At 44.3% G+C, this 25377-nt stretch overlaps 1 protein-coding gene across 1 annotated transcript in view; it reads right to left on the bottom strand.

Moving 5' to 3' along the window:
• Positions 1 to 25377, bottom strand: part of GAD1 (glutamate decarboxylase 1) — a 79358-nt gene that overhangs the window by 24276 nt on the left and 29705 nt on the right. The window contains exon 6 of the mRNA XM_060257285.1: positions 17595 to 17685. Within this exon, the coding sequence (XP_060113268.1) occupies positions 17595 to 17685 (91 nt within the window). The remainder of the gene's footprint in view (positions 1 to 17594; positions 17686 to 25377) is intronic.

The following is a 25377-nucleotide window of genomic DNA, read 5'->3' as shown; positions in this document are numbered from 1 at the left end:
AAGACTATAAAGGCTTCTGGGGTTTTTTTAGGGGGAGTGTGTGGGTGTGTGTGAAGAATGTTCAAAATGCGGGATTCATATTTGCTCACCCTGTCTTGCCAGAACTACAGGTATGAAAGCAGTAAACTTCAGAGAACTATTCACAAAGATAATTAGAAATATTGAACCTGAGGCTTCAAACCCATCCCAATGCAATTATTTATTCTACATATAGCCTCCCAGGGCAACTAATTATCCAATGCCACATAATCAATGCCTGTCAACAGTAATTAAAAAGGATGATTTCCTAATTTACCAGTTACAGATAACAAGAAAACAGTCCATTGCTTTATCCAATTCTAGTGCAGGCCAGAAACACTGCATAAGTCTAATGTGTCACGTTATGTCTTTTGTGCACTAAAAATGTCAATGCAAAGTGATGGGGTCAGTTTTGTTCCATTTGGAGATCAAGAAAAGTCTAAGGCAGAACAACTGCTGGCATAAACAATATCACATGGGAAGCTGTCCCTTTGTTAAAAGATGCATTGTGAAGCTTCAGCATCATATAGTAGGGGGGGGGGGGACCATGTTGGAAATAGAATGGAATGGAAGTGTAGTACATAGACATAATAAAATTACTCCACGTACTCAATGAATGCCCTTTCTTGGATAGGCCAGGCTAATCCGATCTCATCAGATCTTTGACAATAAGCAGGGTCAGCCCTAGTTAGCCAGTTTGGTGAGAACCAGTTTGGTGTAATGGTTAAGGTGCGGACTCTTATCTGGGAGAACTGGATTTGATTCCCCACTCCTCCACTTGCAGCTGCTGGAATGGCCTTGGGTTAGCCATAACTCTGGCAGAGGTTGTCCTTGAAAGGGCAACTACTGTGGGAGCCCTCTCAGCCCCACCCACCTCACAGGGTGTCTATTATGGGGAAAGAAGATAAAGGAGATTGTAAGCCACTCTGAGTCTCTGATTCAGAGAGAAGGGCAGGGTATGAACATATGAAGCTGCATAATACTGAATCAGACCCTCAAAGTCAGTACTGTCTACTCAGACTGGCAGTGGCTCTCCAGGGTCTCAAGCTAAGGTTTTTTCACACCTATTTGCCTGGACCCTTTTAGTTGGAGATGCCGGGGATTGAACCTGGGACCTTCTGCTTACCAAGCAGATGCTCTACCACTGAGCCACCTTCCCTCGGCAATATAAGTCTGCAGACTTCTTCTTCTTAGTAATTGGATGAGAGGCCACCAAGGAAACCCAGGGTTGAATGAATGACAAGACAACCTTTATTGGCATTTCGCCCAGGGTTGCTACATAGATGCAGGTAATGGTAAACCACCTCTGAATACCTCTTGCCTTGAAAACTCTTATGGGATCTCAATGAATCAGCTGCAGCTGTACAACACTTTCCACCACCACCACTCAATACATCAAACCAGATAGATAACCCAGGAAATTTTCATTCAGGCTCAATCTTATCTAGAAGCCCGGACCTCAGCAACTGCAAAATAATCTTACATAAGACAAGTAGGTGCTCCCCATGTCTTCAAAAGCCTCTTTGGTTTCCCTTGATATCCTGAAAGCTGCTTCATGTATAATATAAATTACTAGGTAAGTGCCAAGGTAGCTTTCTGAAGCATGTGTACACTGAGTTATAAAAAATAGATTCACAACTCTCTTAGAGAGCCAGTTTGGTGTAGTGGTTAAGTGTGCAGACTCTTATCTGGGAGAACCAGGTTTGATTCCCCACTCCTCCACTTGCACCTGCTGGAATGGCCTTGGGTCAGACATGGCTCTGGCAGAGGTTGCCCTTGAAAGAGCAGACTCTTATCTGGGAGAACCGGGTTTGATTCCCCACTCCTTCACTTGCAGCTGCTGGAATGGCCTTGGGTCAGCCATAGCTCTGGCAGAGGTTGTCCTTGAAAGGGCAGACTCTTATCTGGGAGAACCGGGTTTGATTCCCCACTCCTTCACTTGCAGCTGCTGGAATGGCCTTGGGTCAGCCATAGCTCTGGCAGAGGTTGTCCTTGAAAGGGCAGACTCTTATCTGGGAGAACCAGGTTTGATTCCCCACTCCTCCACTTGCAGCTTCTGGAATGGCCTTAGGTCAGCCATAGCTCTGGCAGAGGTTGTCCTTGAAAGGGCAGACTCTTATCTGGGAGAACCGGGTTTGATTCCCCACTCCTCCACTTGCAGCTGCTGGAATGGCCTTGGGTCAGCCATAGCTCTGGCAGAGGTTGTCCTTGAAAGGGCAGACTCTTATCTGGGAGAACCAGGTTTGATTCCCCACTCCTCCACTTGCAGCTTCTGGAATGGCCTTAGGTCAGCCATAGCTCTGGCAGAGGTTGTCCTTGAAAGGGCAGACTCTTATCTGGGAGAACCGGGTTTGATTCCCCACTCCTCCACTTGCAGCTGCTGGAATGGCCTTGGGTCAGCCATAGCTCTGGCAGAGGTTGTCCTTGAAAGGGCAGCTTCTGTGAGAGCTCTCTCAGCCCCACCTACCTCACAGAGTGTTTGTTGAGGGGGAGGAGGGTAAGAAGATTGTGAGCCCCTCTGAGACTCTGAGATTCAGAGTGAAGGGTGGGATACAAATCCAATATCATTGTCATTGTCGTTGTCATCTACTACTTCTACTGCTACTACTTGTCATGGGGTATGCTGTGGCTATACATAGGGGCATGGATCATACTGTTATCCTACAACCACTGAACAAAGTCTGAAGCATTGCTTTCCCAGTGGAAGAGCCACGTAAAGTTAGGAGGACTCGCCTTAGGCTAGAAGAATTTCTTCCAGCCTATGGTTGGTTCCCTCGCCCTGTATGCATATGAGCTGATATCAGACAGGATACAGACAGTTCCTTGCTTGGGCTGATGATACTTCCTGTATGGCCTGTTGTGGACCCTCCAGTAGCACTGGTTGGCCACTGTGTGAGACCAGATGCTGGAATAGATGGACCACTGGTCTGGTCCAGCAGGGCTCTTCTTAAGTTCTTATGAGCTGCATTCTAGTCTCATTTGGACTCCATTTATCTAAAGCATTGTAGAAAAAAAAATACATTTAAAATGCAGTAAATTCAAATCTCTCATAAAATCCAGGGTTTTTGAAGGCTCTTAAGCTATGAGCTTCAACTTAGTCTAGAGAAATTCTGGCCAAGCCACTTGGCACTGAGGACCCTTGCCCTCTCAGCAGGAATTTCTGACACAGTCTGTGCCATTTTAAGTAGAAATACACCTAAACCCAAGTCAATGGGCTTAGAAGGGAGTAACCAGGGCTTTTTTTGTAGCAGGCACATATTTGCATATTAGGCCACACACCCCTAATGTAGCCAATCCTTCAAGAGCTTACAGTAGGCTCTGTAATAAGAGCCCTGTGAGCTCTTGGAGGATTGGCTTACATCAGGGGTGTGTAGCCTAATATGCAAAGGAGCTCCTGCTACAAAAAACAAAGCAGGAGTCAAGTTTGCACCTTTAAGACCAACCAAGTTTTATTCAGAACATAAGCTTTTGTGTGCTCTCTAAGCACACTTCATCAGACGAGGGGATTGGGTATAGTGGGCTGAAATACATGCAGTTTGTTGATTAAGAGGGCAAACTGACTGTGATCAGATGGTAAAACTGTGTGGCTTGGCCATTTGGTCTGGATAGCCGTAAAAGGTAATAAAGTTTCCCGCCAGTTGGTGTTTCTGCAAATCTAGGTAAATCACAAAAGGACACGTATTTCCTAGTTGTAGTCCACCTATTTTACTTATCCACATCAATCTATACATTATAAACATCATTCTACTCAGCCATTAGAAAACAAGAATACATAAAATGAAAATGGGTTAAGTATATGTAATGAGATAAATAGCCAATATCCCTTATTTGAGTATGTCAATATAAAACATTATTCTGATATTAGGGTTTGTAGAATCTTTCGGGCTCAAGTGCCGTGTTCTACTGGAGAAAGTTTTTCTTCCAGACGTTTCGTTCTCAACTGCGGAGAACATCCTCAGTGGCGTTGCAGCCGGAGCAGGCGTTCTGACCTTCTTGGCTGCTGTGAGTCAATGCACAGCAGCCAAGAAGGTCAGAACGCCTGCTCCGGCTGCAACGCCACTGAGGATGTTCTCCGCAGCTGAGAACGAAACATCTGGAAGAAAAACTTTCTCCAGTATAACACTGCACTTGAGCCCGAAAGATTGTACAAACCCTAATGATGATGCCAGCCGTGAAAACCTGAAATCTTTGATTATTCTGATACATACACTATTATAAAAGAGAAATACATTGGAATACTGTGGGTGTTTAGCTATACTCACTGAGAGTGGGTTTAGCATTTGTAATGAGATAAAAAACCAATATCCCTGTTCAGTCCTGGGGAGGTGTTTGTTCCAAGTTTCATAATAATTTGTAATTCAGCAATTTCTCTCTCCATTAGGTTCTTGAAGTTTCTTTGCTACAAAGGAACTTTGAAGTTCTATGCTACAAAAAAAGCTCTGGGAGCAACTATGTTTAGAATTATACTGAGTGATGCCTTAAAGACAATTTACTATTAGATACTATTTCCTCCCCTTTTTCGTCATTCTGTTGGATCAAATACATTTCCTAGCTTTGGAATGCCATCACTGATAGTCACAAAAAACAGACTGGAATTTGGGTTTTAAAAACTGCATATAATGTTTGGAAATGCAAGAACAAGAAAGTGATCCACAAACCATCCCATACTAACCTCCATAGTTTGTGGATGACAAAATAATTCAACTAAATTCTGCCGGTGTAGCATATAAGAAATAAAGCTGTGTTCCAGTGACGGTGTTTTTAAACAGTACAGATCCATTCATCAGCCAATTGGGTCTCAGGAAAAGACAATTACAGTCTGAATCATTAATTTCAGAGCCCACACCAAGGCTCACTGAAGTCAGAGTTCTGCCATTGGCTTCAGTGCCCTTTGAATTGGAGTTTGAGTATCTGTAATGAATTTCTGAATATCTCCCAAGCTTGAAAGAAGACACTATGCACACAGGGATATTTTTAAAGAAACTGTTGTAGTGATTTCTCAAAAGGCACTGAAGTGTGCATGGTAATGAACTGGGACAACAATAGTCCACTCAGTTCTCCTTCTGAATGCTCATTTAATAGCATCAGGCCTAAACTACATTGATATTTATTACATTGCTGGCATGCTCTTTTTTTCTCTTCATGAGATGGCATACATGGGGGAAAGGGTTCAGGAATCCTGCCTTCCAGGCACTGCTAAGACCCAGCAGCAGCAAGATAGTTGCATTTTCTGCCTTCAGACCATACCCCAGATCAGGAGAGCCAGTTTGGTGCAGTGGTTAAGTGCGCGGACTCTTATCTGGGAGAACCGGGTTTGATTCCCCACTCCTCCACTTGCACCTGCTGGCATGGCCTTGGGTCAGCCATAGCTCTGGCAGAGGTTGTCCTTGAGAGGGCAGCTGCTGGGAGAGCCCTCTCCAGAGTCCAGCCCCACCCACCTCACAGGGTTGTTGTGGGGGAGGAAGGGAAAGGAGATTGTGAGCCGCTCTGAGATTCTTCAGAGTGGAGGGCGGGATAGAAATCCAATATCTTCATCTACCTCACAGGGTGTCTGTTGTGGGGGAGGGAGGGAAAGGAGATTGTGAGCCGCTCTGAGACTCTTCGGAGTGGAGGGCGGGATATAAATCTAATATCTTCTTCTTCTTCTTCTTCTTCTTCTTCTTCTTCTTCTTCTTCTTCTTCTTCTTCTTCTTCTTCTTCTTCATCAGGGGTCAGCCACATTACAATGCAGAGCAAGTGATCAACAAAGAGCCAGAGTAAGAAAGCCCATTTGCAACCATGGAAAATTGTGAATATTCTGGTGCCTGCAAGCATCTTTTCTTATGTTGTAAAAAAAAATATTTTTGGTTGTATTACCACCAACTTTAGAAAATATTATAAATTTACAATATAACATGTTGAATGTTATGAAAGTCTTCTGATGGTTATTACTGTGCGGACCGTATGGTTTTGTTTTTTTTGCTGATACTTTATGCTAAGTCCCCATTAAAACACATCTGACCTAGAGGAAGGCTTGCCATTCCTGTGTTGGGGGTAGGGGATCCCCTGGCTTTGCAGGCAGGAGGAAATCCCCCTCAACAGCAATGTCCTGTGATAGGCCTATGTCACCCGGAAGTGATGCTCTGTTTTTTGGCCAACACACTATGGTTTGAGGGTAGTTTTACCGCAGAGTTGCCCAAAAACCAGAGCATCCCCCACAATGTGTCTCCATCACTTCTGGGTGATGTAGGCACGGCTTGTGACATCCCTTCTGGTGATGTCAACATGTTGAAGGCAATGCTCCCAGCTCCCAGAACATCCTCCCCCCGTGGCCAGCATCTCAGAATGTCCTGGCAATCCTACCTGGATGTCCCAGGCTTGCCCAATCTCATCAGATGTTGGCAGCTAAGCAGGACTGGCCTTGGTTAGTACTTGGACAGGGGACCAGCAAGGAATTCCAGGATTGCCATGCAGAGGCAGGCAATGGCAAACCACATCTGGATGTCTCTTGCCTTGAGAACCATATGGGGTCACCATAAGTTGGCAGAGACTTGATGGCACTGCTTTCTACCACCAAAGCATCCATAGGATGTGCAATATGACCTAAGTAGAGACATACCTTTAAAAAAAAAAGGTAGGGAGCCCAAATAGGCTTCAGAACATGGTGTGGCAGGAGAAGGGTCTTTAGCCTTCCTTCCCTCCTGCACTGTTTTTGGCAGCAAATATCGGCCAAAGGTCTTGTGCGCTGCCTCTTTAAGACACTAACTCAGAAGGCCTCAATGCAAACAAGGAAGCAGGAGGGAGACAGCTTCGCTTACCTGCTGGTTACCTGAGTGCTGAGATTACACAAAATATTCATGAACAGGCCAGGATAATCCTGGACCCAGAAAACAAGAAAACAGCTTTTAGTTAAGTATTGTCACCAGGGCTTTTTTTTTTTTTTTGAGCAGGAACGCAGAGGAATGCAGTTCCGGCTGGCTTGGCGTCAGGAGGTGTAGCTTTACAAACTGGAGAGCCAGTTTGGTGTAGTGGTTAAGTGTGCGGACTCTTATCTGGGAGAACCGGGTTTGATTCCCCACTCCTCCACTTACACCTGCTAGAATGGCCTTGGGTCAGCCATAGCCCTGGCAGAGGTTGTCCTTGAAAGGGCAGCTGCTGTGAGAGCCCTCTCCAGCCCCACCCGCCTCACAGGGTGTCTGTTGTGGGGGAGGAAGGGAAAGGAGATTGTGAGCCGCTCTGAGACTCTTCGGAGTGGAGGGCGGGATATAAATCCAATATCTTCTTCGTCTTCTTTATATGCAAATGAGTTCCTGCTGGGCTTTTTCTACCAAAAAAGCCCTGATTGTTACATTTCCTTTTTCAGGCCGAGTTATCTGCTAAGGTTGCCAACTTTGGGTTGGGAACTTCCTGGGGCTTTGGGGAGTGTGCAGAGGGCATGGACCTCAACAGAGTATACTGCTACCGAGTCCACTCTCCAAAGCAGCCATTTTCTCCAGGGGATCTGATTTCTGTAGTCTGGAGATCACTTGGAATTCCAGATCTCCCACCCCACCACTAGGCTGCCAGCTCTAGTGAGTTACAGTGTTAACAAATAAACCACTGAGTTAGGAAAACTAGGACCGAATTCGCACTCACCTTACGCCGCTTTCAACGTTCGTCTTCTCAGCACGGCTTCCTTCCGATTTCACAATATCCGCTCTGAGGCTGCAGCAAGCGTCAGCGTTTTCGTGCAGCAAACAGAAACCGCTGCAAACCAGTTTCTGTTTGCTGTGTGAAAACACCGATGCTTGCTGCAGCTCCAAGGCAGATGGTGTGAAATCGGAAGGAAGCCGCGCTGAGAAGATGAACGTGAGAGTGGCGTAAGGTGAGTGTGAAATCAGTCTTGGTGTTTCTTGTTGCTCTGCTGTGCAATAATAGGGTTGCCACAACGTGGTTGGGAAATTCTGGGAGGTTTTGTTGGATATTATAACTCTGCGTGCAGGAGGATTTGGGAGGGAAAGGGTTAAGAGAATTCACTCAAGTGCACTTGGCAGTTGGCCAAAGCCTCTCATCAGCTAGATACCAAGTCTCTTTGGCCATTGTTTGGCCTCTGTTTTATTGTAAATAGGACTTCTCTTGTTCTCTCTCTTTCCTGGGCTTGGAGCTGTAGCAAGTTATCTCGTTTTGAAGTTCATCTGTTCACAATAAGGTAAATATACCTAAACAAATATGTCACGTAAGATGTGCTTCTATTTTTGTAAATATTTCAAGGTGGACTAACTCTATTCTTTGTCAGTATGGTCTATGGTTTAAGCTAGTGTGCGTTGACCAGCAGTGAGCAAAGACTCTCTGTATGCCCAAATGCCCAAGAAGAAGAGTTGGTTTTTATATCCCACTTTTCAGTACTTGAAGGAGTTTCAAAGCAGCTTCCAATCACCTTCTCTTCCTCTTCCCACAACAAACACCCTGTGAGGTAAGTGGGGCTGAGAGAGTTCTGAGAGAACTGTGACTAACCCAAGGTCACCCAGCTGGCTTCATGTGGAAGATGAGTGGGGAATCAAACTTTGTTCTCCAGATTAGAGTCCTCCACTCTTAACCATGACACCACACTGGCTCTCAAACACCCATGATCAGGCCTGGTTTTTTTTTGGGGGGGGGGAGGGTTTGAAACTAGTAGCTCATACACATGTTGACCATATGACTTATCTGCATATTTGTAAATTGACTCTTGGAAACTGATTGATCTCGCAGTGGGAGGTAAAGACTATAAGAGAGAGCAGGGCTGCTATAACCTATTGATGGGGTGACCTTAGCCCCAAGAGCAAGCCTGCACAGTCTGTGACTTCACACCACCATGTGTTTGGTCCTGCCAAGTGTATCCCCCCCCCCCCCCCAGTAATTTGTGCAAACCAAGCGCACAGCAGAAACAGAAGGTACAGGCAGCCCCTGGTAAATTGTAACTGATAGTCTGTGTTCAGTTTGGTGGATTACACATTTTACAGGCATGCCCTGAAAAATCTATTTCATCTTCCCTTTTCCGTTGACTAATAGGAAAGTTCCTAATGCTGCAGAAATCTTCCTAATGGATTAGGAAACATAAACCCATGCAGGACCTTGTAGAGATCCAAATCAGCAAAGAAATGCTGTATCCTCCATAGAAAATACAAAGAGGTCACTTCTTATCGCATAACTAAGATCCAACTGCAGACTAGGTAGCCAAAGTAACCACTGGGTCAAGCAAATCTAGTTTTATTTATTTATTTTCTTCAATTTGTATCCTGCCCTCCCTGCAGGGTGAGCTCAGGGCAATTGACAGGAGGTCACGGAATAATATGATGGAAACAGAAGATTTTTTAAAATCTAGGCATTTAAAATTCAGATTCTGTGCTAAAACCCAGTAAAAGTTACCACCATGGTAACACAGAGATAGAAGCCTTCGTAGCAGTGTCCCAGGACTGATTTACTAACCCCTAGGCTAAGCTGAGGCAGGGGAGGCCAAAAGATGGAGAGTTTGGACATTTAGGCTGCGATCACACATAGTAAATAATGCACTTTCAATCTGCTTTCAATGCACTTTCCAACTGGATTTTACTGTGTGAACTGGCAAAATCCAGTTGGAAAGTGCATTGAAAGTGGATTGAAAGTGCATTATTTAGTGTTTGTGATCACAGCCCCACTGCCTCAACCCAAGCCCGGCAGAACAGCTCCATTTTACAGACTCTGTGGAACTGCAGTAAATTTTCACAAACAGGAGGTGACATAAAATGGACTTTACCACAGGTCGCCACCTGACAGAACACTCTTCCATACAGAACAGTTCCCTGCATTCCAAGCTAGGCTTCAGGGAAAAGGCTCTAATTTAATCTCCCCAACAAGCCAATCTTCCACATGCAGGGATTTTTCTTTTTGGTATTGTCCTCAGGCATGACACACACACACCACCCACCACCACTACTGTCACCACCCCATAAACAGAAATAGTCCAGGCTGACCAACTCATATGCCCTTTGGTTCAGAGCTCTACAACAAAAGAACAGTTTTTAGGATGCAAACATATTTCTAACACATGCATCAATGGTTCAGCACTACTCTAATTTTGTCCGTGCCAGTTTAAGACAGCTTTCCACCATAGGATTGCCACTTCAGTTCTGGGCTGGGAAATACCTGGGCAAATGCAATCTGATGAGTCTGGGGTTTGGGGAAGGGAGGAATGTCAGTGAGGTATAATGCCACAGAGTCCACCTTCCAAAGTGGCCATTTCTAAAGGGAACTGACCACTGTTGTCTAGAGATCAGGTGTAATCCCATGAGATCTTGCCTGCTCCCACCTAGAAGTTGGCAGCCCTATTCCATCACCTTTCCAACAATCAGCTTTAGAACACTGAAAAAGTGGTACAAAAATTCATGTTGGAATTTAATGCTAGAGGCACGCACAGATATAAATCCAATTTTTTAAAAAGTGTAATATTCATGACATTTGGGGCAAGTTTGCATCCCAGCAATGTGTTATTTATCATTCCCACTTTTACTTTGCATTTGACACTTATTGAATTTCACAGACTCAGGCTAAACCCAAGGTTAATACTGGGCACAGTCCCCCTGAAGTGAAACTTTTTGAAGTCTGATTAATTTAAATAGGAAAGATTTCAGCAAGTGCTTGACTTTCCCAGTAAAATCAGTGGGACTTGGAAAAGCATAACTTTGACTCAATTGTGCCTGTTCATTACTATGATCCCACAGTGATATGATGCTTGGTTTCATTTTCTTCCTTCCTTTGGAGTATCTTTCTTTCTGAAATCCCAAAGCCTTGCAAGAAAAACAATGGCAAACTTTAAACTATATTCCTTTATTTAAAGGGGTGGGTGGGAGATAAATTGCTTTGGAGGACAGATCCAGGCTGCTGGCCGGCCGTAAAGGCCATTATTTCTCCATTGCTATTGTGATGCCGCGTGGAACATTGGCTCCCTAAGACCAACGAGAGCGATGTTGTTATTTTAAGGAGATTCTCAATATTGATTTTCTGAAGTACTATTTTCTAAATATCTGCCTCCTGTGATTTCTATAGTTCTAGTTTTGTTTAGTAGAGTTGCAATGTTTAATTAGATGAATTAAAAACTTTTTGACTGGGGCACATTTATTTTAATAAAGTAGGCACAGGTTGTTGTTGTTGTTTTAAATTTACAAGCATTTGCAAACAGCATGGGGAGCTGATGGCATCTTAGAAAAGGGATTGTCCCAGTGTTGTGTATGTGTGCATCTTAAGATAACATCTGCTGTGCCCCACCATCTAAAAACATAGCATACTTTTTTCTTCAGGAGCATTCTTTTTTTCATAGACACATTTGTGCTAGGGTTTTCAGTCTCTAAGTGGGGCCCGGAGATCTCTCTGAATCTAGACTATTGGAATCAGTTCTCCTGGGGAATATGGCTGCTTTGGGAGGTAGACTGCATGGTATTATAGCAGGGGTGGCCAACGGTAGCTCTCCAGAGGTTTTTTTGCCTACAATTCCCATCAGCCCCAGCCAGCATGGCCAATGGCTGGGGCTGATGGGAGTTGTAGGCAAAAAAAAAAAATCTGGACAGCTACCGTTGGCCACCTCTGCATTATAGCATTCTGAGTTCCCTCTGCTCCCCAAACCATGCCTTCTCCAGGGCCCACCTCCCTAAATTTCCACGTATTTTCCAGTCCAGAGTCAGCAACTCTAATTTGAGCAGATTTAATCATTTGAAATTGGTGTGATCAATGAACTAAGATTTCATTAAGCACGTGACAGCCTTACTTTTCAGCTCTGCGATATTGATCTTAGATGGCTGTATTGTTTGTGATGCTGTGCTGGAAAGCTTGAACCTTTGACCATGTTTGACTTGAGACAGAAGGACTGGAAGGTCAAGTCAAGCAGATTCATATTGCCAGGGCTTTTTTTCATAGAAAAAGCCCAGCAGGAACTCATTTGCATATTAGGCCACACACCCCCAATGCCAAGCCAGCCAGAACTGTGTTCCTGCTAAAAAAAAATAAATAATAAAAAAAGCCCTGCATATTGCAGTTTTCATCCTTAGATTGTTTGGGCTCCATCTGTGTGAAGATCTTCCTCCACCCTGCCTCTCAGACTACAGTGGTTCTTCTGTGGTAGGATTGCCAAGTCTGGGTTGGGAAATTTGGGGGTGCAGCCTGGGGAGGGCATCATCTGGGGACAGAAAGGATCTCAGCAGCATGCAATGCCATAGGCTCCACCCTCCAAAGCAGCCATTTTCTCCAGAGGAACAGATTTCTGTAATCTGGAGAGCAGTTGTAATTCCAGGAGATCTCAGGCCCCACCTGGAAGTTGGCAATCCTACTATGAGGTCTTCTCCAATCATCAGTCCTCCTCCTTCATCCACTTTCTGCATTTTCCCTGGATGTACTCAGCAGTTACATAAAACTGCTTTGGTATGATCTCTTCTTTAAAAAATCATATCTGAATGAGATTTGGGGAAAGTGCAGAGAGGAAGGTACAGATTTCTCTACCCTCCTGTGCCACATCTGGAAACCACCACCACCGCACACACATACATATGCTCCTGGGCTTTTCTGCTGTTTTTTTTTTTAAAAAAAATATTGGTAGCAATGTATAAGCCCTGTCCTGGATAGCCCAGGCTAGGCCAATCTCATCAGATATTACAAGCTAAGCAAGGTTGGCCCTGGTCAGATGGGAGACCACCAAGGAAGTCCAGGGTCACCACAAAGAGGCAGGTAATGGCAAACAATCCCTAAGTATTTCTTGCCTTGGAAACCCTAGGGCAATGATCCCTAATCTTTTTGACCCTGTGGGTACCTTTGGATTTTTAACAGTCAGGGCCGGTGCGTGGGAGTAGGCAAAGTAGGCAGTCACCTAGGGCACCGCCTGGCTTAAGGGGCACCACTGGGTGCCCCCTCCCAGATGCATTACTCTGGCTCCGACCACTGTCACCTTGTCTTCTCCCATCACCAAGCTGCCCTCAACAAAGCCAAGCCACCCTCCTCTCCCCAATGTCTCCCACCTCATCCTGTCTCACCGCCCTCTTTCCTGGCGTGGCCAGCAAGCACTTATTCTCACAATTTTTTTTATAACATAGCACATTTTTTTTAAAAAAAATTAAAATTAAAAATTAGTAAATTAAAAATGTGAAAAGTTTCAAGTTTGGCGCTCTTCATTTCCCCTAAATTTTTTAATAATGGGGGGGGGGGGGCGCTAGTGGGTGATTCTCCTAGGGCACCAGAAACCCTAGCACCGGCACTGCTGACAGTGTGGTGGGCACAGCCATAACATGGCTGCCTGCAAAGGGCTGCTGCAGGAGGTGAAGCCAGCCACAAATGAGCTGCAAGAGCTAACCTTCAGTTTCACAGTGAAGTTCGTTGTGCTGTGGTGGATAGGGCAGCTATAGCTGCAGCTGCTGCACAGTCGATCAGATCTCCAATGGCCAATTAGAAGTCTTGCTAGGCAAAAGCCCCACCTGGCCCTGCCCATTATCTAAAAACACACAGTGGGTACCAGGAAAGATGTCTGCGGGTGCCATGGCACTCACACCACGCTGGGGACACCTGCCCTGTGCACTTGATGGATTCATGGTCTGACCCAGCAGGACTCTTATGTTCTTACTATGGAAGCAGTGCTGGTGCTAGGCTTTCTGGCACCCTAGGCGAAGCATCCACTAGCGCCCCCCCCCCCCCCATTATTAAATAATATAGGGAAATTGAAGAGCGCCAAACTTGAAACTTTTCACATTTTTAATTTACTGATTTTTAATTTTTTTTTAATTGATGTTATAAAAAAAATTGTGAGAATAAGTGCTTGCCGGGCATGTTAGGAAGGAGGGTGGCAGGAAAGGATGAGGTGGGAGGCCAAGTCACATATTGGGGAGAGGGGGGTGGCTTGGCTTTGTTGAGGGCAGCTTGGTGATGGGAGAGGACAAGGTGAACAGTGGTCAGGAGACAGAGTCATGCGTCATGGAGGGGGCACCCAGTGGTGCCCCCTAGGCCAGGTGGCGCCCTAGGTGACTGCCTACTTTGCCTACTCCCACACACCGGCCCTGTATGGAAGACAAGCCTAAGTGCTTTTAAAGAATACACATTTAAGGAACAAAATAATGAAGCAAAGTATAGTTAAGCTCCTTTAGATCCCATCAGATTTAATGCGAGGGAATGATGCAGTGCTACTACAATCCCAAGTTACACCTTTCTAAAACAACTGACTTCAATGGACACTGAAGTGTGTAACTGCTTAAGACTGCACCATTCCTTACCTTTTCCATTGAAATCAATGGCATGTAAAGTACTTAACTTTGGGTCACTCCCTGAGCTCAGACAGTGTTCTTGAGTACAATAACCTTGCTGGGATTTTAAAAATAAAATCATGCTGTAATATTGAACAGCAGCTCTGGATGGGAAGAAAAAGCAAAGTCAAAAGATGGAGGGGAATCTAAGGCAGCAATCATGCACACTAAATAATGCACTTTCAATATACTTTCCAACTGGATTTTGCCAGTTCACACAGTAAAATCCAGTTGAAAAGTGGACTGAAAGTGCAGTATTTAGTGTATGTGATCACAGCTTGAGTTAGACCAAGGCTGATGACGATGTAACTTTTCCCCTAGTGTGGTTTGTAACACGTCAGATATGAAGCTGCATTGCTAAGCATTACTGGACAAGCCTATATGGAAATGCACGTGATGACTAATAAGCTTCCATGCTCAACAAAGCATTACCAGCGGTTGGTACCAGTGGCAGAACTTTCCCTGTTCAGTTTGCAGGTGAACCACACTGTACCTTGTTATACCTTAGCCACTGAGAATCCGCTTTTGAACATATATGAACATATGAAGCTGCCTTATACTGAATCAGACCCTTGGTCCATCAAAGTCAATATTGTCTTCTCAGACTGGCAGTGGCTCTCCAAGGTCTCAAGCTGAGGATTTTAACGCCTACTTGCCTGGACCCTTTTTGGAGATGCCAGGGATTGAACCTGGGACCTTCTGCTTACCAAGCAGATGCTCTACCACTGAGCCACCGTCCCTCCCCTTTTCCAACACTATACATTACACCTTCTTTCCCCAACATTCCAACAATATATTTAATATCATTCTGGAATAAAAACCTGCCTTTGACAGTTTATGAGTATTTTTAACTCCTGTGGTGTCACACATTCTGGAACACATGCAAATCAATATGCAATTTAAAATTGCCTAAAGCATTTTCTCACACTTGTTTTCCATCCCATTGCAGGTGGTTCGGGGAGGAGGGGGAAAGAGTGGTCGTTTTTTGGTTAAAAGCAATCACCTTGAACTCATCTCTATAACCTTTTCTGCAATAATGGCAGATTATAAATTATGAAATCATCTACTGGCGACAAATGTAAATCCGATTGGAATCTGATTTCACTTTATGTTGTTTTAAACTCTGACGGTAATACATCATATATATTTTCCCATTTTAGGGTACTTAATCAGTTCCACTGGAAAATATCTTCCAAATGGTTTGCATGATAACAGGCAATTGAAATCAGATCCATAAATCCAGTCCTGATCTTGCTGAACCTGAACCAGAATCATAGACTGAAAGAGCTGCACATCAGCTGCAAAGACACACAGACACAAACCCTTTAGCTGTAAGGAAGACACTTATACGCACATGTATATGCCAACCGTAATAGGTTTTATAATAGACTGAATCATATTAGTTCTTATTCTAAATGTGTGGGATGGGCTATTCTAAAAAGCCATGAACAGAAGTGGAAGTGGGTGAGCACTTAAACGACCCTTTCTTAAACTGTGTACTGATGGTAGTTTCCCTCCTTCCCATTTGCGGTACTGATATATTGGGGGCAGTCTTCTATTTCACCAGCAAGGGAGGAAGTTGGGGAAAGTTCAGTAGCTGAATATGATCTGAGCTGACTTTGGGTGCATTCACACACACGAAATAACGCACTTTGCAACCAGATTATTAATGTGTAAGAACAGCAAAATCCACTTGCAAACAGTTGCTCTGTGAAAGCACCCTTTGTTTTCTCCTCTGCCTGCCGATATTTAAGTCTGAGTGTGACCAGAGATAAGAATGCGAGCCACTCTTCATTTGCAGTAGAGGCCTATGATGACCAAGCCAGCAAATGAGGACCCACTCAGAATGTCTTTGTTTATTGAAATTATACTGTTTTGGAAAAGTTCAATAAGTTACTTTGGGTTCCTTTGGGGGAGAAAAGAAGAACAGAGATGTCAAACAAACAAATCAATATTTCTGGTGGATATTGTCCTCTGGTGGTTCTCCTCCCTTTACACATTAGTCTCTGGGCCTCCCTGTATTATATACATGGAATAGCATGGTCATATTCCTTTAATTTTCTCACCTGCTTGCTCTGCCATCGCCTAAATGCAGTTGCAGCCTAGACACACTAGTAACCATATCTATTTACTCCTCAAAGCTGAATTTCCCTTCAGGCTGCAGAGAGCAGATCTCAACTCCCCCTTCTCCAAAGAGAGTGAACTAAGTAAGGCTAACCATATCTACAAGATTCTTTCTTTGTATACTCCATGACTTTTTTTTAATTTTTAAATTTAGAGAGGAGTAGCTCAGGGTTGGAGAGCCCCTTTCTGATTTTAAGTAACCATTACAGCCATTGAACACAGGCATTTCCCCAAAATGTTGTCATCTGGTGCTGGTGCACATTGTACAAAATGGCTCTGGAATCCTTCATCCTTTACCAAATACAAGGGTCGATTCACAGGGCTCTTTCTGCATGTGGCAACCATGGGAAAAGTTTAGCTCATTCGCGTTAAGCTTTTTTCAACTTGTGGGGTGCTCAGACCACCAAAACTCATAGATACAGGGAATTCAGCAGAGCTTGAAGAAGATGCTAGACCACATGTGTGAATTGCCCTTACTCATTTCTACCACTGATGCTGGCACAAAAGATTTCAGCATGTTCAAATGCTTGCCTTTTATATTCTCATGCGATAGACACATACAAATGCCTTGCAACTGTGGGCTGCCTTAAAGAAATATGCATGCAGATGTGAATGGGGAAGTTCTTACTTGTGGGAGAGTTCTTTGTGTGCATCAGAGCCCTAGCACACAGCAAAGCCCACGGAGTATACACATACAGAGTTCAGAAACCAGAGAAGATGTGAATAGAGCAACCCTCCCTCCCCCAAGAAAGCACCCTGAATGTATTTCAACTGTGTTTGCAACGTCATATCTCCTGAGATTTTGAGAGGCACCAGGGATACTTTTAAAAACTCACTTAAAGAACTGAGTATTGTCATCACCAATGTTTACATAATGCTTCACATATAGAATCACAGACTGAATGTTCAGTCCCTAAGAAAAGTGACACTTTTCTGAGTCCATTGAAGCAACTGGCCTTAGAAGGCTATAACTCTACTTAAGATTTGACTGTAAGCCTCAAAGTGATCCATTTTAAAATTATACTGTAAAGATCTGTTCATAAAACAATACCTTCAAATTGGAATTGTTGTTGCTTGGTATTACTGCATACAACTGGAAGATCAGAGACCTATCATTTAAGTAGGCAAGAGAGTGAATTCATAGCAGTAAATTGACTCCTAACGAGCAATGACTAAGAGAAAAAAAAATAAGAGAGTTCTTACATGTTTGTATTAGCGGTAGATGTCAACCATTCCCCAGCCAAGCCAATGATATCTAGTCCTGTAGAAAGCTGGTTGAAAAAGCGAGGATGACCTAGAATAATGAAACATATCAACTTAAGGATACTATTTACTGCTTTCTCTAAGATTTTGTGCTTTTTTAAAAAAAATCAAGGTCCAAACAATCTGGTTTTCCAAGTTCTATTGAATGATTCTATTCCTTCAAGCTGGAAATAGCATTGCTTATTATTATAATACAAGAGGGACCTGCGATATTTGGGAGAGGGGGAAGGAGCACCTTCCCACTCTTAGCCTTCTTTTAACCTGCCACTGCCTGCTGCGGTTCCTGGTCACCATCGCCACCCATGCAAGGCCTAGTGTAGCTTCATTCATCCCCTTCCACCATCACTGCCCTGAACAGCTCCTCCTGGGCCCACTGAGGCTCCCGCCTTTTGTTGCTGCTTGACCTAGCTAGGTTTCCTCCCCCCCTCCCACCAGCACAACTGACAGAGGAGGAGAGTCTTTTTAGATGCATTTTTAAAAAGATTTCACATTATATTCCTGCAAATGTGGGACCCCTTTTCAGGCTTGTATAAAGATCCGTCTTGCCCGTTCACAGCTTTAGTCACTAGGTTTAAGTACCCAAAGATTGGCTGACCTCACTATTAAAATGTAAGACAAGCGGGGACCTGCAAGAAACTTGCGGAGTGGATGTATCCCTTCTCTCTCTCCCTTCCTTCCCTGTTCCTTTTCCTTTAAAAATCCTCTAAAAATCTTCATTCTCCTGTTCCCCTTATCTTTTGCCACCCATTCCTCTGTCAATCGACCCCCTTCTCTGATAACTTGCCCCCTTATTCCACCTTTCTCCCATTCCCTTTAGCAATTTACCTCCTATTTCGCTCCTTTCCCCCATCCCCCTTCTATAGGGCTGCCAATCCCCAGGTGGGAGCAGGGGATCCTCGGTTTGGAATCCCTCCCCCATCCTCAAGGCCACCAGAAAGTGGGGTGGGGGGGAGATGTCTGCTGGGCACTTCATTATTCCCTATACAGACTGATTCCCATGGGGTATAATGGAAAATTTTTTGTGGGTATCTGGGGCATCTGTTTATTTAGGTAGAGGCACCAAATTTTCAGCATAGCATATGGCGACTCTCCTCGAAATATCCCCCAAGTTTCAAGAAGATTGTACTAGGGGGTCCAATTCTATGAGCCACAAAAGAAGGTGCCCCTATACTATTTTTTATTTTATTTTATTTTTTTATTTCAGATTTCTCTGCACATGCCAGAGTGCAGAAAGATCTTAACTTCCATATGGCCACAATCCAGGGCTTTTTTTGTAGCAGGAACTCTTTTGCATATTAGGCCACACACCCCTGATGTAGCAAATCCTCCAGGAGCTTACAGGGCTTTTAGTACAGGGCCTGCTGTAAACTCCAGGAGGATTGGCTGCATCAGGGGTGTGTGGCCTAATATGCAAAGGAGTTCCTGCTACAAAAAAACCCGTGTGACCCAAACCGTAAACTTAAGTTTCTGCAGATTGCAGCCACAGGTGGCTAATAGTATATAGATACAAGTGGGACCCTGCAAAGACTTCCATGAAGCATCTCATTTCCTCTTCCCCATGGTTTTAGAATCATAAAGTTGGAAGGGATCTCCAGGGTCATCTAGTCCAACCCCCTGCACAATGCAGGAAACTCACAAACACCTCCCCCTAAATTCACAGGATCTTCATCACTGTCAGATGTCCATCTAGCCTCTGTTTAAAAACCTCCAAGGAAGAAGAGCCCACCATCTCCCAAGGAAGCCTATTCCACTGAGGAATTGCTCTGTCAGGAAGTTCTTCCTAATGTTGAGCTGGGAACTCTTTTGATTTAATTTCAACACATTGGTTCTGGTCCTACCTTCTGGGGCCACAGAAAACAATTCCACATACCATCCTCTATAAGCCCTTCAAATACTTGAAGATGGTGATCATATCACCCCTCAGCCGCCTCCTCTCCAGGCTAAACATCCCCAGCTCCTTCAACCTTTCCTCATAGGACTTGGTCTCCAGACCCCTCACCATCTTCATCGCCCTCTGCTGGACCCGTTCCAGCTTGTCTATATCCTTCTTAAAATGTGGTGCACAAAACTGAACACAATACTCTAGGTGAGGTCTTACCAGAGCTGAGTAAAGTGATACAATCACATCACGTGATCTGGACACTATACTTCTGTTGATACAGCCCAAAATTGCATTTGCCTTTTTCTCTTTCCCTTCCCTGAAAGTCCCACAGCCTCTATCCTTTTCCTGCTTTCATCTCTCCTTCCCACCCTCCTGCCCCTTGTCCTGACAACCCCCATATCCTCTCCCCTTTACCCCCGCTTCATTCTTTTCTTCTCAGCCATTAATCAACCTGCCTTTTGTCTGCTTCCCATCTCCAGCTATATTTATTATTTACTTACTTCATTTAAACCCCATCTTTTTCCACAGTGGGGACCAAAGCACCTTACAATATTCTCCTTTCCATCTTATCCTCACAACAAATCAGTGAGGTAGGTCACACTTAGTCTATGTGTCTGGCCCTAAGTCACTAGGTAAGTTTCTACAGCAGGGGGGGGGGGGTGGCAAACGAACATATACATAATCCAGGGCTCTTTGTTTGCCTTAGTTATTATTATGGATCATTGTGATTAACAGGGAAGTAAGAAATCTTGCAGGGATCTGATATTAGGAATAGCAAATCTGAACTAACTACCTGGGCTTTTCTCTTTTTTTGAGCAGGAATGCACAGTTTTGTCTGGCTTGGCATCAGGGGGTGTGGCCTAATATGCAAATGAGTTCCTGCTGGGCTTTTTCTACAAAAAAGCCCTGCGTGAAACAATGCTGATGCCAGGGGGTATGGCCTAATATGCAAACGAGTTCCTACTGGGCTTTTTTTCTACCAAAAAAAAGCCCTACTTCGGACTGATGAAAACGCTAGCACTGTGGTTACATGGGTGAGGTGGAATAAACCCTGCAAAGAATTGGACATTGGTCACTTTGTCATGAAATGTGCTTAACTGCATCTATATCCAACCATTAGTTGCAGAAGCTCCAGGATAATTGCAGAGGGGAGGGGTGGTTCATCTATTTAATCTCTATAACCATTCTGTGAACTAATTTGGATAGTGAATGGTTCCAACAGTGTAATTCTAAACACACCCCACCTTTCTAAAAGTCCATTAACTTGGAATAATATAACTCTGCTTCGGATGGCACTGTAAGTCACCCAGTGAGCTTCACAGCTGGGGATCTGAATGCAAATCTCCCCCATCACTAACCATTACATCACAACAGTTGTTCATGTTATGACCAATTCCCCACTAGCCTTATGCCGCTCTCACGCTCCTCTTCTCTGCAGGGCTTCCGTCGGATTTCACACTATTTGCCCTGGGGCTGCAACTTGCTTCGCCTTTTATGCGCAGCAAACAGAAAGTGGTTTTTAGAGGATCTTGTTTTCTGTGCAAAAGAGCCGGAGCTAGTTGCAGCCCTGTGGCAAATACCGTGAAATCTGACAGAAGCCCCTCAAAGAAGAGGAGAGTGAGAGCAGCATAAGGCTAGTGGGGAATCGGTCTGTGTCTCTCAAAGGATGTCACAGATAATAGCCAATGATGCTCAGGCATTCTCAGTATATTAAACATGCCTCTCTAATGTAATCATGGCAACCACAATAGCCACAGATGAACTGTCTGTGGGAAGTATTGCATTTTCCCCACATACAAAAACATGCAAAAATGTAATCTTGTAAAAGAAATGCAGCAGTGTGAAAACATGAGGGCCATTTGCACCAAATGGTACATAAGTATGCATCGATTGCACTATGTCTGTGGCAAGACCCAAAGTATCCACTGTTGTACAGCTTGAATTACATTTATTCAGGTAAATATTAAATTAAAATGACATGACTTAAAACTCAGACCGATTCTCCACCAGCCTTATGTTGCTCTCACTCTCCTCTTCTCCGCGGGGCTTCTGTCAGATTTTACACTATCTGCCCCGGGGCTGCAGCTCGCCCTGCCTCTTTCATGCAGCAAACAAGAGCCTTTAAAAACCGATTTCTGTTTGCCGCGCAAAAAAGGCGAAGTGAGTTGCAGCCTTGGGTAGGCTTCCCAATCCCCAGGTCCCAGCGGGGGATCACCTGGTTTTACAGGCTTCCCCCCTCCCCCAGCCAGCTGGCCGGCGGGGGAAGCTCCACCCCCACAGCCATTATGCACCTCCAGGAACGATTCCCATAGGGAATGATGGGGAATTGATCCGCAGGTGTCAGAGGCTCTGGGAAGGCTGTTTTTTGAGGTAGAGGTGCCAAATTTTCCATATAGCATCTAGTGCCTCTCCCCAAAATACCTCCCAAGTTTCAAAAGGATTGGACCAGGGGGTCCAATTCTATGAGCCCCAAAAGAAGGTGCCCCTATCCTTCATTATTTTCTATGGAAGGAAGGCATTCTAAAAGGTGTGCTGTCCCTTTAAATGTGATGGCCAGAACTCCCTTGGAGTTCAATTATGCTTGTCACACCCTTGCTCCTCGCTCCGCCCCCAATGTCTCCTGGCTCCACCCCCAAAGTCTCCTGGCTCCACCCCCAAAGTCCCAGATATTTCTTGAATTGGACTTGGCAACCCTAGACCTTGGGGCGGATGGTGCGAAATCCAACAGAAGCCCCGCAGAGAAGAGGAGCATGAGAGCGGCATAAGGCTAGTGGGGAATCAGTCTCAGTTTTATCCTCTATTTTTAATTAGTCCCCTTTTACCAGGTGAGTTTCTACAAAGAGAAAGTGGAGTTTAGGTTGTTGATTCTCCCTTGCCCTGAAAGAGAATGTAACTCAGAAAACATATTTCATGAAAAGTCCTTCTGATGGTCTAATGGTTTGTTCTGACACAGTGCATAAACCCGGTGAAGTTCGGTGGCCATCAACCGAGAAGAACACTGTCAGGTCATATTAAAACTCACCTTATGCTTGATACGCACCCAGAAGGGCCTTTATAAAAACCTAAGATTAATCCTTGTGATATATTTCAGTGGAAAACAGATTTCCAGCAGACACAACATCCTTCACTGTTAATGTCAACCCACCCTGACCATCAGGTAAGAAATTCTAAATTTAAAAAGGTTACTAATTCTACACACTGTAATGTGGGGGAAGGGAGAATGAGAGGAATAACCGTGATGCCTTTCCTTCACTTCATGAAAATCCAAGGCATAAACTGAAGTGGCCCAAAATATTTTGGTTGCTGAAGGTGAAAATCAAAACAACACTCTCTCTGTAAAACTATAATACAAAAGTGAATGACAATTGGTCATTCTTCCTATAATAATACCTTAAATTCTGCCATCCGAGTTGGGATGTATTATCCTCTCTAAGAGAGCCTTTGGCATCAGTAAAATTATCACACTCTTGAATATTATACAGCCCTTCCAGATGGTAGCTTACCAACTTAGTGAAAACAATGCCACCATATGAATGGCAACTATCTTAGAGAAGAATACTTCCTGGGGTGGGGTTATAAGCAATTTTGGAGGAACACAGCTATTGCTGGTTTTATTCCAATTGCTGTGCCTCCAACAGCATATTCTGTTAACTCTGTGGTCCCCTGAGGAGACCATAGCCTTCGGAAATTTGTATCTTCTAATCCACTTCTGGCTGGATAGTGCAGACTAGGTTGATCTTGTCAGATCACTGAAGCTAAGTGAGTTCAGCCCTGGATAGAACTTAGATGGGAGACTACTAAGGAAGTCCAGGGTTGCTTCTGTTCATTTCTTGACCTGAAAACCGCATGAGGTTGTCATAAACTGGCTGCAACAACAGCTCTTTCCAGCGTAACTGGTCTACCTTCTCCCTTTCACCAGCTTTGTTTGGCATCATCCACTTTGTTCTTTTCTAAACAGGGCTCCTGAGGGAGAACTTTGAGCAGATGTTTTAAAAACTTGAACATTGTTCTAGAAAGTAAATTATAATTGGTCCAGTCTAAAATATGGGACTCCCACCTGTTATATGAAAGGGAAGGGAGCCAGTGGGGTTAGTATGTCAGGCTAGGATCTTGGAGGCCCAGGTTCAAATCCCAACTCTGCCATGGAAGCTGGCTGGTGATCATGGGCCAGTTACATACCCTCACAGAGTTGTTGTGAGGATAAAATGGAGGAGACAATGCAAATCCCTTTGGGTCCCCTCTGAGGAAAAAGACAGGGTATAAATGATGGTGGTGGTGGCTATAATGATGATGATAGATAGATGGGTAAATGGATGGATGGATAGATGCTCTGTAGACGTATGTTATCTATGGAACAGTGGCTTGCTCATCAAAATTGGGAAGCTCCTACCGAGCTTTTTAGGCATAAAAGAGAAGCTACATGGCAGCTACAATATTTTTCTATACTTTTTCCAAGTTTTACTCATTGGTCTGGAAATCTCTTTCTCTCTGTCCTTCTCTATAAGCTCACCACCAGGCTGTGATGATTGGCAACTGAGCTTTTCTGCCTCTGACCTCAAACAATCAGAGGTATTATTGCTAAATATGAAGATTTCACTATGAGCTGTACCAATTGATTCCCGCAGTTTAATTTATCCCATAGGTTTATACAGTCGGAGGAGCAGAGTCAGACGGAATAATGTGCCACGTATCAGAACTGTCCACACAATTCTGGGGATTGCATAAAATAAAGCCTTAAATTAATCAAATCTCTCCCTCCCCCTTCAGACCCATGGGAATATTCCTCATAATCCTCCCAACACTGAATCTAGCAGGAGCTCCTCTGCATATTAGGCCACGACCCCTGATGTAGCCAATCCTCCAAGAGCTTAGAGGGCTCTTAGTACAGGGCCTACTGTAAGCTTCAGGAGGATTGGCTACAACAGGGTGTGTGTGGCCTAATATGCAGAGGAGCTCCTGCTAGAAAAAGAGCCTTGCTCACAACATTATATATTCTCGAATACTTGGCAACCCTACAGAAATGGGGTTGTGGCAGCTGAGGGAGAATCTGCTCTGTCATTGCTAAGGTTTTGTGGATACTGAATTCATGTTCAGATAGTCTGAACCATTTAAATTTCCTGAAAGACTTGAAACATTTCAGGCACATCTCTCCCCCCACAAATACCCCGCCCCAGTACTTGAAAATTAAAGCTATTAAAACCATTTGTCCTGAAAATACTAGCACCCGCTAAAGAATGAGAAGCAGAATTGCAACTGAAATTATACTTTATATCCTACTCAGAAATGACCTGGAAGCGGGAGTCTATCCTTGTGTAATGCGTTATCAGTGGGGTTACAACTATTAATGATACTAAGCCCTGCTTTTTCCCTTTGTTTTTGGCATTAAACATCTTGAGGACATAACGAAGAGAAACTGCAAATTCAGTGTCATTTATGCCCTCATTTACCTAATGATATTGTTCCCCCGAGACACAGGCCCCTTTGCTTTCCATCAAGTGCAAGAGATTGCGACTTTTAAAGTGTGCCTGCCTGAGCTCTCTACACACAACACTGCAAAATGCCCATTTGTGTGACGAACAGAACTGCCAACAGCCTGCTTTAACATGGGCAATAAGGCAGGGGTTACTCTGGGTACTTTCAAACATTTCATTTCCCCCGTATCCACTTCCCCATACTAGTTCCTCTTTCTGTCCTCCTGGCAGCCCCAATAGTCTCCCCACTTTCCCTGCTTCCTTTTCTCCATCCCACTCAACCAGCCAATTTTGCTTTTATCTGCTTCCTCCTGGCCCATCTTCATCTTTATTTTTTACTTGCAGGGCCAGATTAACAATTAGGCCAAGC

This window comes from Heteronotia binoei, chromosome 16, assembly GCF_032191835.1.
Source record: "Heteronotia binoei isolate CCM8104 ecotype False Entrance Well chromosome 16, APGP_CSIRO_Hbin_v1, whole genome shotgun sequence".
Taxonomy (NCBI): domain Eukaryota; kingdom Metazoa; phylum Chordata; class Lepidosauria; order Squamata; family Gekkonidae; genus Heteronotia; species Heteronotia binoei.
This window is presented reverse-complemented; position numbering and strand designations above follow the sequence as displayed.